At 32.2% G+C, this 12,918-nt stretch overlaps 2 protein-coding genes across 5 annotated transcripts in view; both read left to right on the top strand.

Moving 5' to 3' along the window:
- The window catches only part of LOC126840939 (conserved oligomeric Golgi complex subunit 4), a 65,471-nt gene that overhangs the window by 6,224 nt on the left and 46,329 nt on the right, over positions 1-12,918 (top strand). The gene's annotated exons all lie outside the window — the stretch shown is intronic.
- The window catches only part of LOC126840937 (solute carrier family 12 member 4), a 98,939-nt gene that overhangs the window by 61,215 nt on the left and 24,806 nt on the right, over positions 1-12,918 (top strand). For 2 of the 4 annotated variants that reach the window (XM_050576966.1, XM_050576967.1), the window contains exon 1: positions 5,032-5,566. The exons of the other annotated variants lie outside the window; for them this stretch is intronic. In XM_050576966.1, the coding sequence (XP_050432923.1) occupies positions 5,341-5,566 (226 nt within the window). In that variant the 5' untranslated portion in view covers positions 5,032-5,340. Of the gene's footprint in view, positions 1-5,031; positions 5,567-12,918 lie in introns of those variants that run through there. 4 annotated transcript variants of the gene reach the window in all.

Raw genomic sequence — 12,918 nt, 5'->3', positions numbered from 1 at the left:
AGCCTTAAAAAAGCCATCTAATTTCGGTATTCTATGAAAAACCCAACTTCACATTCAAATTCATAATTCTCAAAATCAAGTTTTGTGCTGTAAAGTGAGTTTATCACATAGACCCTTCGATTGTAATGCACATTTATTATTTTGGTACTTAGTTCAGTGCAGTTATATAAAGGACAGTAATATTAGTTTTATTGATTTCTTTTCCATAACGTTATTAATGTTTTTTTATGTAACGCGTCAGTCAACATACCTGGGTGTTGATGGAAAGTTAATTTGTCTTTCAAATAGGTATACTCATATAAGTAAATATTGTATTTATACTATGTTATTGTGTGTTTATGTCTCTTAACACAGCAATAGTGTAATTCGCATGAAAATTTAGTGTATAAATATTAGCACACAGTATTTATTTTATAGTAAGACCCTATTATATCATGAATTATAAATGTCGGACTCCTGCATAATGCTGTGTATGTATAAGAAATATGACATTGAGACAAATACAAGAATCATTTAAAGTATTGTACTAAATCTTAGTGTACACACCATACTAGGCGGACATGATATTAAACTCATATTCGTTGTTATGTTATGTATTAAAAACGTAGCCATTCGCAGCTAACCAATTAAGATATTTGCCAACAACGTAAGGCAACACATATAATATAACATTGTTATAATATTATGTAAATATTATAATATACTCACGGGCATTAAAACTTTATAAGAAGCGTTACCTAATACGCATTGCACGCGTGTACTTGTTTTGCCTATCTAATGTGCCGTGTCAGAATAATTATATAGTCAAAAGTTTTTATGATGATTTGCGTTCTTAAGTTTTCCACATAGTCAATGTTTATAAAACAAAAATCTAATACTAAGACGGTTTATGGTTACATTTTTCTTTTGAACTTTTTTACTAATTACACTTTTGTACTGTGCTTGGACGTTGTCATTGTTTGCTGTTTCGTTTAATTTCCTTTTTACATTTAAGTAAACTTCCTCTTCGTCGTTTAATAACGCTTCAGCCAACCAAATCCTTTCTCCCGCATTTCTGTATACTGCCACCTTTGTTTAATATACTCGAAATGGTGCAACTATCAAACTACGCTTGATTACTCACTTCACATAATATGTACACCGGCATGAAAGTTATGTAAGGCATGAAACTCATAAATTATACTAAACTTGTAAGTAAAAATAATTCTGCAGTTATCGGTCGTACAAAACAGAGACTTTTAAAATAATTAAGATCAGATTGATTTACCAGCCTACTTTGTTTTCATTTATAAATGAATGTATCCGCATCATGACTGAAAAATTGACACGTATAATATATATATAGATTTTGTTTAATAAATTAATAACTTTTAGCTAGAAGAGAAAGCTGGCGTCGATACAATATAGTTTTTATTTATACTTTTATAAATAGTTATATAAACTAGACCGATCGCTTTATGATCAATAGTTGGACTAGAATATCTTACTGATATAAAAACAAAATCACCCATTCAACTTGTTTTGTAAAAACTATACATTTTTTTTTAATGTTAGCTGTGCTTTTTTTTTACAAAACTATTATTACTATTTCAGGACATGTGACTTTATTATAATATCAGACCAGAAATTTCAAGTAATATACAATACTGTTATAGGTTTTTGTTATTATCCCATTTTTGATTTATTTACTTTGTTGATAATTTACTTTTATAATATCCTTTTTTTTATATTGAAATATGCTGGAGTCACATATAATAAATAATAATATATTACTGTAGTTTACTGTTTGGGGTTCGAGTAAAGTACTCCCTCGGATTGGTTTTTTAATAATTAATTTTGATCCGACCCAAAATTATTTTTTGTTCATCCTTTTAGAAAACCCGGTTTGACGTCACCGCACTGATATTAATTTTTTTAAATAAAGCTTAAAGTAGACAACTTTGAAATTGAACAAATGATAATAATAATTTTAATGAACATTCCAATTTCAACCGATTACTGTATCTATTTATTTTAAAGTCATTGTGGTTCGGATGTGCTGCTGTACAGCTGCTATGTTGGCATATAAGGTTATGTTATAGCTGTAATACCTAAGTATAGTAACCGGAAGTTCATGTACATAGTCTAGGGGCCATATAAAAAAAAAAACATGGAAAACTTAGGTGATGTTGGTGAAACTCGTTTACGAGAAAATGAGATAGGAAATTGGATTAGCTCGGTACAAGGCAATTCGTATGAGACATACAAAAAGACACCTATGTAAAACCTAGCATAAGCTAACAAAAAAAAACTAGTTTAATTTAAATATAGACAAAAATAAGTAGATGTTTTTTTTTCCAAACATTTTGTGTTTGCGTTTGAGTTCAGAAATAGTTTAAGAACGTTGCGTATCGTTGGTATAAAACTACCGGAGAAAAAATGCGATAAAACACACAAGCATGATAAAATGAAAATGAAAAAGAGACCGTGCAAAGGTTTGGATCAAAATTATTTTTTTATTAAAAATTACCATTTTGCCAAATTGGACGATAACGACAGTCGACGAGAGTGAAATTGGTCATCGTTTGGTTCGTGGGGTTGATTTTTTCACCCTCGGTTGCTGCATGATTTATTTTCCTCGTTTTAAAATTAGTAACACTGACTAAAATATTCTAATTTTATAACCTTGTGTGCAACGAAGGGTTAAATAATGTTCAGCCTCCCTTTGGCACTTTTTTCACGGTACGCTTATATTGATCGAATGACCGATTAAATCAATTGGAAAACGACTATGGCAATCGTATGACGTTAAAGGGGTGAGGAAGGAAAATGGAGGATTAGTATACGCCTAAACGAAATGGCACACAACTTTGTCGAAGCGCATGTCAGCAGTAAATCTGTAATGAAACTTTTTTTTTTATTGAGAAAAAATCCGAAAAGAAAAAAAAATGGAAAATTAAACTTTGACCGTATTCATTTCTAGATTGCTAAAATATGTGAGTGATTCAACAGGTATCTGGAAAATATTTCTATATTATTGGTAATCACAATGTATGGATAACTTACAGCATCAAATTCATATAGACAGGCGTTTAACCCTAATCTTATCTACTGTAATATCTAGCCGGGCACTTAATGGACAGTGCAGGACAAATCTATTGGTTTCTGAATGCAGAGTGTTTTCAACGAACAAACACAATCGTTTGACAATAAGCTGTTGATATAACGAATAGTACAGTTAAACATCAGATTAAAGACTAACTACAAACTTTAGAAGCAAAGTACCTCCTTTATAGAGTATTTATATGGATTATAAAAATAAGGAAATAAGTGGTCTTAGGTAACAAGGCTGCACACGCCTACTTGCATAGCGGTTGTTGTCACCGTCCTTGCCTCGTAGTGTGCATCGCTCTTGTCACAATGCACAATGCACCTAGGCACATACATTACACCAGCCTAATTCTCAAAATATAATTTTTAAGCACATTAAGCTTTAACAATGCTTTCGTAGGTATTCAATATTTCTACCATTACAGATTCGCATCGCAAGCGTTCATTTGTCAACTATTCAGTAAATTATTTTATGACTGTCGCTTTTCTAGTGGTTTCTTATAATTTCTGGTAAACTCCCCAAAACGGTTAGGCTAGCTGGTATTATACAAAGATTACTCGGTTACTAAAATTTTAAAAAAGGTAAATAATTGATCATTTTATAACTTTATAGAATATCACGAACAAACATTTATATTCAGTAAGAAAGTCTACTAAATTGTCATTATTAAAGAGTTATTGAGTGCCTAATGTCAAATAGAACACCCTGTATATTTTTTCTTAAAAACCTAATTTTTTTAAGTGGTTTTTCTCCCATTTCTTCTACGAGGTGTCTCCTAAAGTATTTCAAATTTTTGTAGAGAAAGTAGTAAGTTTTCTATATAAAAAAAGTTGGAATCCGTCCAGTAGATACGCATGAAAGTGACTTCTACGAAGGTCATTTTTTTATCAAACTTGCCATTGACTCGAGTGAAAAAGAACTTTAAGAGTTTTGTACCTTGGAAAAAGTGATATTCCCTCTCAGTTAGTGGGCACATTTAAAACGGCTTCTAGATTAATATATGTCAAATTTGTCTATATTAGGGCAAATTATTACCCGTTCCCCTCGATATGAAATTTACTGAATTTCCCCGATTCAAATAGTTTTTTAATATTTTATGTATTGATCAATTTTTAACTATGGATACTTTTTCCAATTTTTGTTGGGAAACACATCGGTTTTTTCCGGATTTGTCGAACTCTTAGCGGTATAGAGATTTGGACGGCGTTCGCCAAAACACAATACTCGACGTTTGATAACAAAAAAAAAAAAAGTGTTTAAAAAAATAACTAACCAGCAATAAGGAAACCCGATTTTAAATGCAAAACCTTAGCGTATACCTTTTTTTTCTCAGGACCCTCGCTTGCCCCCGTTAAAAGTACACATAACACTTTGCAGGTAAATGGTGTTTGTTAGGCAACTATAAGGCGGCGATGCAGCTTTCAAAAAGCGAACTCTCGCGCGTGCACTATCCCAAAAGTCTTTTTGTCAGTATAAATATATATATACATATATTTAAGTATGTGTTTATACATACATACATATATTTAAAGCACATTGGGGTCAGTTTGCCCGTCCGCGTAGGTGTGGGGATGCTGCGAGCGGGCGGGCGTGGTGCTTCCTCGCTGCCGCCGCCGCTCGGTGCAAAAGGTCGCCTCTTCCTCTTCCTCCTCCATCTTGGCCGTCAAACGCGCCGGCGGTGACGTCGGAGCCAGCGGTGGTGGCCGGAGATCTGGCGGCGAGCGGCCCGGGGAGACGGGGAGGCTCGGAATTATCGAACAGCGGCCCCGAAACCTTTATGACGGGGGCGAAGCGCGCGCTCTCCGCAGCCTCGCGATGCGCCTGGGCCGCGCCGCGGCGGCGGCGGCGGTAAGAGAGCTGCTGCTGCTGCGCTTCCCCAGCGTCCGCCGCCACCGCGTGTGGTGTTGATAATAAACGCGAGTACGCAGTCTGGCCGTGCGGTGCGCGACACACAGACGCCCGCGTACCACCGCCGTCGATGTACAACACAATAATAAATAAAAATACAATTACAAATTGGTAGCGCAACAATAATATTATTATTTTGTTAAAAAGTATATATATATATATTATACACGCGACTGCGATCGTGTCTGTCCGTTCGTTGTGACACCTTTGTTATAGAGTATATTTATATCTTTTTTTTTTCCGTCTTGCCGATTTTTTTTTAAATCTTCGTTAGCGGAGAAGTTATTACCGTCTTTTTTTTAGAAAAAAAAAAAATTATTACCGTTGTCGCTCGTGACGACATGTCCGATTCGCCGGGTGCCGTCGCCGATCCGACGGAACCACCGCCGCCGCCTGATGGGGCTCCCGGTTCGACGCCGGCTAAAAAATCCGTGCTCCCGGCCGAGCACCCACAGCAACAACAACAACAACAACATTCACCACAACAACAACATCTGAACGGTGGTTCGCCTGCGGCCGTGGCGGCCGTCACCAACGGGACAGCACCGGACACGCCGCGCAAGAGAGGTGAGCGCCCAATCGGCTCATGGCGATTTTATTTTCCCCCCAAAATCATACCCAGTTCGCTGTATTTTAGGGGGTTCCGTATAAAGAAAATGCATACAATGCAAAAACGCGCGCTAGTATACCGTTAAATATTACCAATCGATTGGAAGGTAATTTGGCACTATCGTTGCTCAGGCTCGTCCCGTAATATTTACTATATATGAATTAATCATCAATACGAATCGGCTAATTTGCGTGAAATTCTAAACACTGCATAATATGTATGGACAAACTTAGGTTTGCTTAGCGCCCAAATAGTTTTGAATTTTCAACACATGCAGTTTTCTAGTAAAATAACTGTGCTCTTGATTATTATACACAATTAATGTAGGTACATATTATATACACATCAAGTCCTCGACGGTATCGTTTTACAGCTGCCGGACGACCGTATGTTATTATTATTAATTACATTAGCTTATAAAAACCCAAATAACAAATTGCTCAGTCCACAACAATTGAAGGTTGTGTGTAATTTTCGGTCGGGCCTTCGTTTGGTTCACACTATGATCACATGTTTTCATATATTTCATGTGCAATTACAGCGGGAATAACCGGCGTTGAGAGACTCGACATTTTGACACCGACACTTATGGTTAATGAGCGAATTCGGAGAAGGGCGAATACAGTTAAACATAATATGCAGATGATATGGTGATACAGCTTTACAGTTAAATTAACAGAATCTGTATCATCTATTTTAGGTTCTGTGTGTTGTGTAGGTATTTTCGGAATTGTATTGGTTTGTTATTGATTCGATTTGAGCGCGTTGTTATGTTTGAAATTGTACCATGTAATCTACTTTACCCACAGATAAAGTTGTAATGATATATCACGTTAATTACCTACAATTTGTCTTCTGCAGGTGCTCGAATGGTGTACAAAATAATATATTATTATGTGACAGACCGTCGATTAAAATTAGCAAACAAACTAAGAAAACCTATTTAATAGTTTACTACTTTATGTACTTTTATACATTGATCAATCGATTATTCAAAAAGTTTATTGCTCGTCTTTGTACAATATCATATTTATTAGAATTCAAAACCTATTCATCTGGTTTTAATTATAATGTTGCTAAACAATGGAAATGTATAATTGGTTTCAATTCATAGTTAAGGCACTTGCTTTCACTTTTAATTTTATCAAAAATAATTAACTACGTAACCCGCCCGTTTACCAAATGGTATTTTAAGTAAAATATTTTCAATAATTTATTTAAATACTATAATATTTGTTTAATAATGCTAACAAGGTTTTACAGTATTTTTACATCACGTCTTAGTAGGAAATAAAAATATTAATTATAATAATCAACACGGTTTTAATCATTTTTCTTGAATATTTAAATTAAATTGATTGTACTTCAATTATTTTTTAATACATCAAAAAATATATATATTTACAATATTTTCCTATTAAACATTAAGCAAATACCCTTTTTTTTTTTTTTAAAACGCTGTTTATATAATTTATATCATTATTTTTTTTTTACTTAAACGCCTATCTAGGTTATTGATAAACGATAATAACATTATATACCGTTGTAGTCAACTATAAACTATATTAGGTATACTACAGAGTAATTACAGTCAAATATAAACAAGAAAACCTTATATTAATCTAGTAATTATTATTGTATAATTACTTTAAGTGACCGCATGACTGATTAATCTATTGATAGCTTCAAATAGTGTATTCCACCTTCGGCAAATTGGCCGTTGTCCAAACAATTAACAATGATTTTCTCTCCAAAACGTACAGGGTACTTTTTTCTGCCTTTTTTCTATCAGACTTTAAATCAAGGCTGCCTAAGTTCTTCTACAACACTCTCACAAACATGTATAAATATATTTCAAATTTTAATTAAATATCATTGCATGTGTAACCTTATAATACCAAAACTATTATTTCACATTTAACGTGACTATTCTCCCACAAAAATACAAACCTTGAAAAGTTCTATTGTACTCGACACTCGTTCAAAATAAAATTCTATTTCACTTGAAACTTGTTATGCTAATAAAATCCCAAGACTTTTACTTAAATTATTTTCCAACTTTGTGTCTCAGAAATTTCCAGTTTTTCGTCAACAATTTTCATCAATAGTAAAGCAAAAATTTTAATTCGGTAAGCCGAAAATTTACCCAAAAAAATGAAATTTAATTACTTCAATAAAACGTTATATACCGAGAATTCCGTTAAGCCAATTATTGGGAACAGTCCGCCATAGGAGTTTTCTATAGCTTAAGATTTTTGTCGTCGTTTAACGTTGCAAGTAAAATTGATAGTATTAAAAAAAAATGGTACTTCTAATAATGATATAAAACTGTCATTTTTAGGCAGGGAACACCGAAATGTATTGATAATGTTTCTGGGCGACCAGCCAATAATATGTGGTACCGCGATGGCCGGGAAAACACCGTCGTCGTGCTTAACAGCCAGAAAAAGTCCCGGACCCGTGCAGCTTATTCGTTGCTGTGTATATAATACATATATATAATATATATATATATATATATATGTGTGTGTGTGTTATAAGCGTGTTATATAAGAGCAAATTGAAAGCGAAATCTGCAGTAAACTGACAAATGTGGGCATAGGTCCAACACACCCCTAGCCCCACGGTTACCCTTTATCCTCTCAAAAAGGTGTAACCGGGGAATTTATCTCGTTTTTGTGCAAGCGAAATGTAAATTATATTTCAACCAATTCCGCAATGGAAGGTGGGTAAAAGGAGAGAACTCGCGGGGATTACCTAAGCGCCGGTGATTAACATAACGCTAAGGGTTATTAAATTTACAAAGCATTAATGTATTTTTTAATTTTTTATTTATTATTCTCGACGAGACAGCGCTGACCGGAACAACCTTAGCCGCCTAATGACCAAATACGTTTTTTTTTGTTCTGTTTTATTAAACGCTTTTGAGTTCATACTAACATATTACATTACGTAAGATTGGTCGAAAATCATTTAACTAAAAAAAAAAATATCAATTTCGATACACAAGTACATGATAATAAATTATATTTTGTACTTAAATTAGCTTTGACATGTTAAAGTTTACTTAACAGGACATAATGTAATCTTAAATTATTGAAAACTGACGGTTATGTTGAATCATAGTTATTTAAATCACATGTAGCTGTTGCCACTGCACTTGGCATGGTTTTTAGCCTTAGTTTTTAAAGATAATTGGTGTATTATTGTAGTTTGTAACATTTTGTCACAATAAAAGGGACTAATAAAACTATATAACTACATATATTATCTTTGTCGTGTATTATCATCAAAAATAAATAATTTAATCTACTGTACTCACAATAATAATTATACTATTCTAGTTCTTGCATGGAAATTAGTAAATGTAGTCCTACACGAACTTAAAACGCAATACTCTTCATACAAACACTAGTTTCGATTTTTAGCTTTTTTTCCCTCGCTTGTTGTTTTTATTTATATTTTTTTCTTGTACAATCTTAATAATAATGTTTAAACGGATTCAACTTATCGTGGGAGTTTTTGATTATTTATTCACATTATTATGTTTGTAGCGAGTATCATCATTGAGTATCATATATATATTGTACAATATATACTCAATGGTATTATAAAACAATAACAAGGATGAAACATGACTTTGGATCGTTAATCGTTTGTCGAAAATTAAGATCAGAAAGTCTGCAATGTAATTAGTTGCTTGTTGTTTGCGCTTCGAGAAATACCGAAAAACTTTCAATGAGTTTTTTTTTGTTCTGCGATTTTTCTTTTTTGTTTTACTTTTTTTTTCTTAATACGCTTTAATACGAAAAGTTCATCGAGTTTATACGGTGTGGTATAACAGTAACCCAATCGAATTTACATTCTGCAAGTTTCAAAGTAGATCGCACCAAAGATACTTGCAGAATAATTATTATTATTATAAAAATAACAGAACACTTTTTTTCGAACACTTCTGTTGACATTCTCTGGTTTTTTTTTTAACTCTACACCACAAAGTTAAGAATTATCTTGACAATAATTCTCAATTATCTGTCAATATTATGTACCCTATCGTTATCATATTTTTATGTTATATGACTAAAGCCCGTAGGTTTTTTTTAGCTTCGATGCTTTTTATTATTTTTAAAAAATGTTTGGCCTCAAAACGTGGTATCGACAAAAATATCGAATACTTATATGAACGTCAGCCTAATTAACACATATATTTATTAAATTATTATATTTCATGTTATAAGACAAATTCCAAGCGAATTTATTTTTATTTTTTAATTTAATTTGTGTGTGAGTGTGTGTGTGTATTCAATTATCGCGTTCTATTGTATTGTTTTTGTTAACGCGCTGTCTCTTTAGAAATAAAATAGCATATTAATGTATACCATATAACTGCATTTACTTTTGTCTGGATCTTTTACAAAGTTGTCTGTTTTAAGAACGGTTTACAGTTTTCAGTTAAAATTTACTTTCGGTTGTAAATATATATTGCTATTGTTATTCTAGTTATCTACACGTTAACGTATAAGGTAAACACGAATAATGAACCGCGGACAATAATTGGCATTGCGTGCTTACAATACTTGATCATTAGTCGATTTTCGTATTTATAATCGCATGACTTCAATAGCAAAACACTATATAAACTTATCTATGTGTTTTTTTTCCGTTTATGTTTATTTACCAACAATTTCCGACCGAATTACAGGACTGTTTTGTACACAATATTATTATGTATAATAGCGCGAGAACTAAATGAGCCCAAAGTCGCGCATTATATTATATATGATTTATATATATATATATATATATATATATATATATTTATTACATAACGTTATTACCCGCCGAATCGGTCCCATGCGATTTAAGCCATGAAATCGTTTAATACGCGTACAATTGCATTGCTGTGTTATTTTACGATTAAATCTTCTAATTAAATTACCAAAAAAAAATATATAAATATATACACGTGTATACAAAAGTTATTCAATTTGTTTTTGGGCTGTTTTTAATTCGCAATCTGTAGCCTGGCTTTTCTATTTTTTTTTTTTTTTATTGAATTACATTTATAACTTACAACAACGTCGACTGATTTGTTCTTGTTTTTTTTTAAATTCCAATTTCAGGTTTCAAAAAAATTCCCGTCCAGATTTAAAGTGTTTATCAATATTGTTTCGGTATCGTAAAGTCCATCCTAGCGTTCTTTTGTAGTAGGACTTACAAAAAAAGGTTTTGCATTTTGATTAGGAGTTTTAACGATCCATACGGCTTGGCTTAACTCTAAAACAAACGTTTACATTTACTTTTAGGATATTATTTATGCTAAAACAGTATTTTTGTACCACGAAGGAAACATAAACTTCTCTTTTGACAATTGTCCGTCACTGTTCGACTGGATGGCGCCATGATTTGATTTTCGCCCTACTACTCGTTTTCTTTTTGTTTATGTTGTCATAATAAAAGTAAAAAAAGAAAAATCTCCTCTGAAACGAGTACTAGGATTAATTCTCTTGGATTCTCGTGATGACAACAATTTATATAAAGTATATTTTCCACACTTCCAGTATATCTACCAGTAAATTATATTTATACGCTTCTTCTTTTTCACAACTATTTGTGGTCGACTTTCACTCAATACTCTCCGACATCTTTACGTATATGTGCATACTATAATAAAGCAGTTCGGTTTGTACCTATATAATATATGTTTGTCTGTTTGTACTTTCAGTTTTTTACTTCTCGATGTCATTGTTTGTCATTTTTTATACCATAAACGTTTTAATACTTAAACGGAAATAACTTTCCGAGTTTAATTTCATCTTACTTGTACAATGACTTTACAGATGAATCGCACATGTTATTTAATATTATGTTAGAATTTTTGTTAAGTAGATTGAAAAATAAAATAAACGGTCCGTGAAATTTCAAAAGCCCGGCTTTTTTTTAAATTTCAAACTCGGAACCAATACCAACATTTTTAGAATAATAACTCTATCGTATAATAATATGTTCCAGATAACCAACATAACAATACGACCGAGAACGTAATAACCTTTTTTACAGATTCAATTTTACATTATCCATAAAATCACAGACTTATCTAGTCTATAATGTCAATCTGTACGTAGCTAGCTAATTACTTTAAACATTAACCTCAGGACAGCTAGTTTATTCGATACAATTGTTCAATATTATTATTATTTCCATTTTGACCGTAAATATTAGTATGGTTGGTTATTTATTTCTACAACCGCAATAAGTTTTGGGTCTAAGACGAACGCTCTAACTGAATTTAAACGCACATTGTATACAACCTAAAAGTTGCTTAGAACTTTATAGACAAAATTATGTTTAATCCTTTAGAGTATACCAACAATATGCGCACACAGTTCACATTTCACAAACTTTGCACCAACCTTGTTGGCCATGCTTTATTATTTATATATTATAATCTAGATATATCTAGATATATATTTACTATAAATATATAATATTGTATCTTGTGGAGTATTTGAATAAAGATAATTGTGCTTTGTTGTTGACACCGTGTTTACATAGTGTTGCTACTGATTGTTGTATTAAATGACGGCAATTTGTCTGTCATGAAAAAATGAAAAAATATTAGCTATACTGTGTGTACTTAAAACGTTTTTCAAATTATTTAAGACCATCGTTGTCTGAAAGTACTTACTCAAATAATAAAGTCGTAAAACCGTAAAATTAAAATTTTAAAAAACAAGATTTAACTATCGTAATAAACATTTAGAAATAATTTTTACACGTTTTGCTGATACAGTGAAAAAAAAATATGAAATATGTGTATTTGATTTTCCAACAAAATTTTACTTAAAAATGATAGTGTGTCCGTTTTTGTCAAAGTTCCTACTGTTTTATTTCCTCAAGGAACCTGCGACCGGCCCTTATATAAAAAAAATTAGAAATGAAAAGTGTGAAACAGAGGTAATTTTGATATTTCCAAAACTCTTTTAAAGAGGTGCTTAGCCAGCTAAAAACATCCAGAAGCATATACCTTCTTTTATTATCTGCTTGGCTCTCCTTATCAATCATCACCTTTATCACTTCTACATTTAACTTCATTGGATCACCTACTCTCATTTCCCTTTATTGCATTTCAGGGTTTTGTTTCATTTTTGATAGGGGGGTAATAACATTTCCATGTTTAAAAAGAAAAATTTCGGTTAAGTATACTATATCGGAATTATAGACACTAAATCGAGCCTCTAGTGTTGCAGCCTAATTAATTTAAGACTTATAAATATAAATAATTCTCTTAGTACCGAGTACCAATTAT

The sequence above is a fragment of the Adelges cooleyi genome, unplaced genomic scaffold (assembly GCF_023614345.1).
Source record: "Adelges cooleyi isolate 19-005CV unplaced genomic scaffold, UGA_ACOO_1.1 ACOO_flye_CR_arks_rails_tigmint_CR_PRNA_376, whole genome shotgun sequence".
NCBI lineage: Eukaryota > Metazoa > Arthropoda > Insecta > Hemiptera > Adelgidae > Adelges > Adelges cooleyi.
This window is presented reverse-complemented; position numbering and strand designations above follow the sequence as displayed.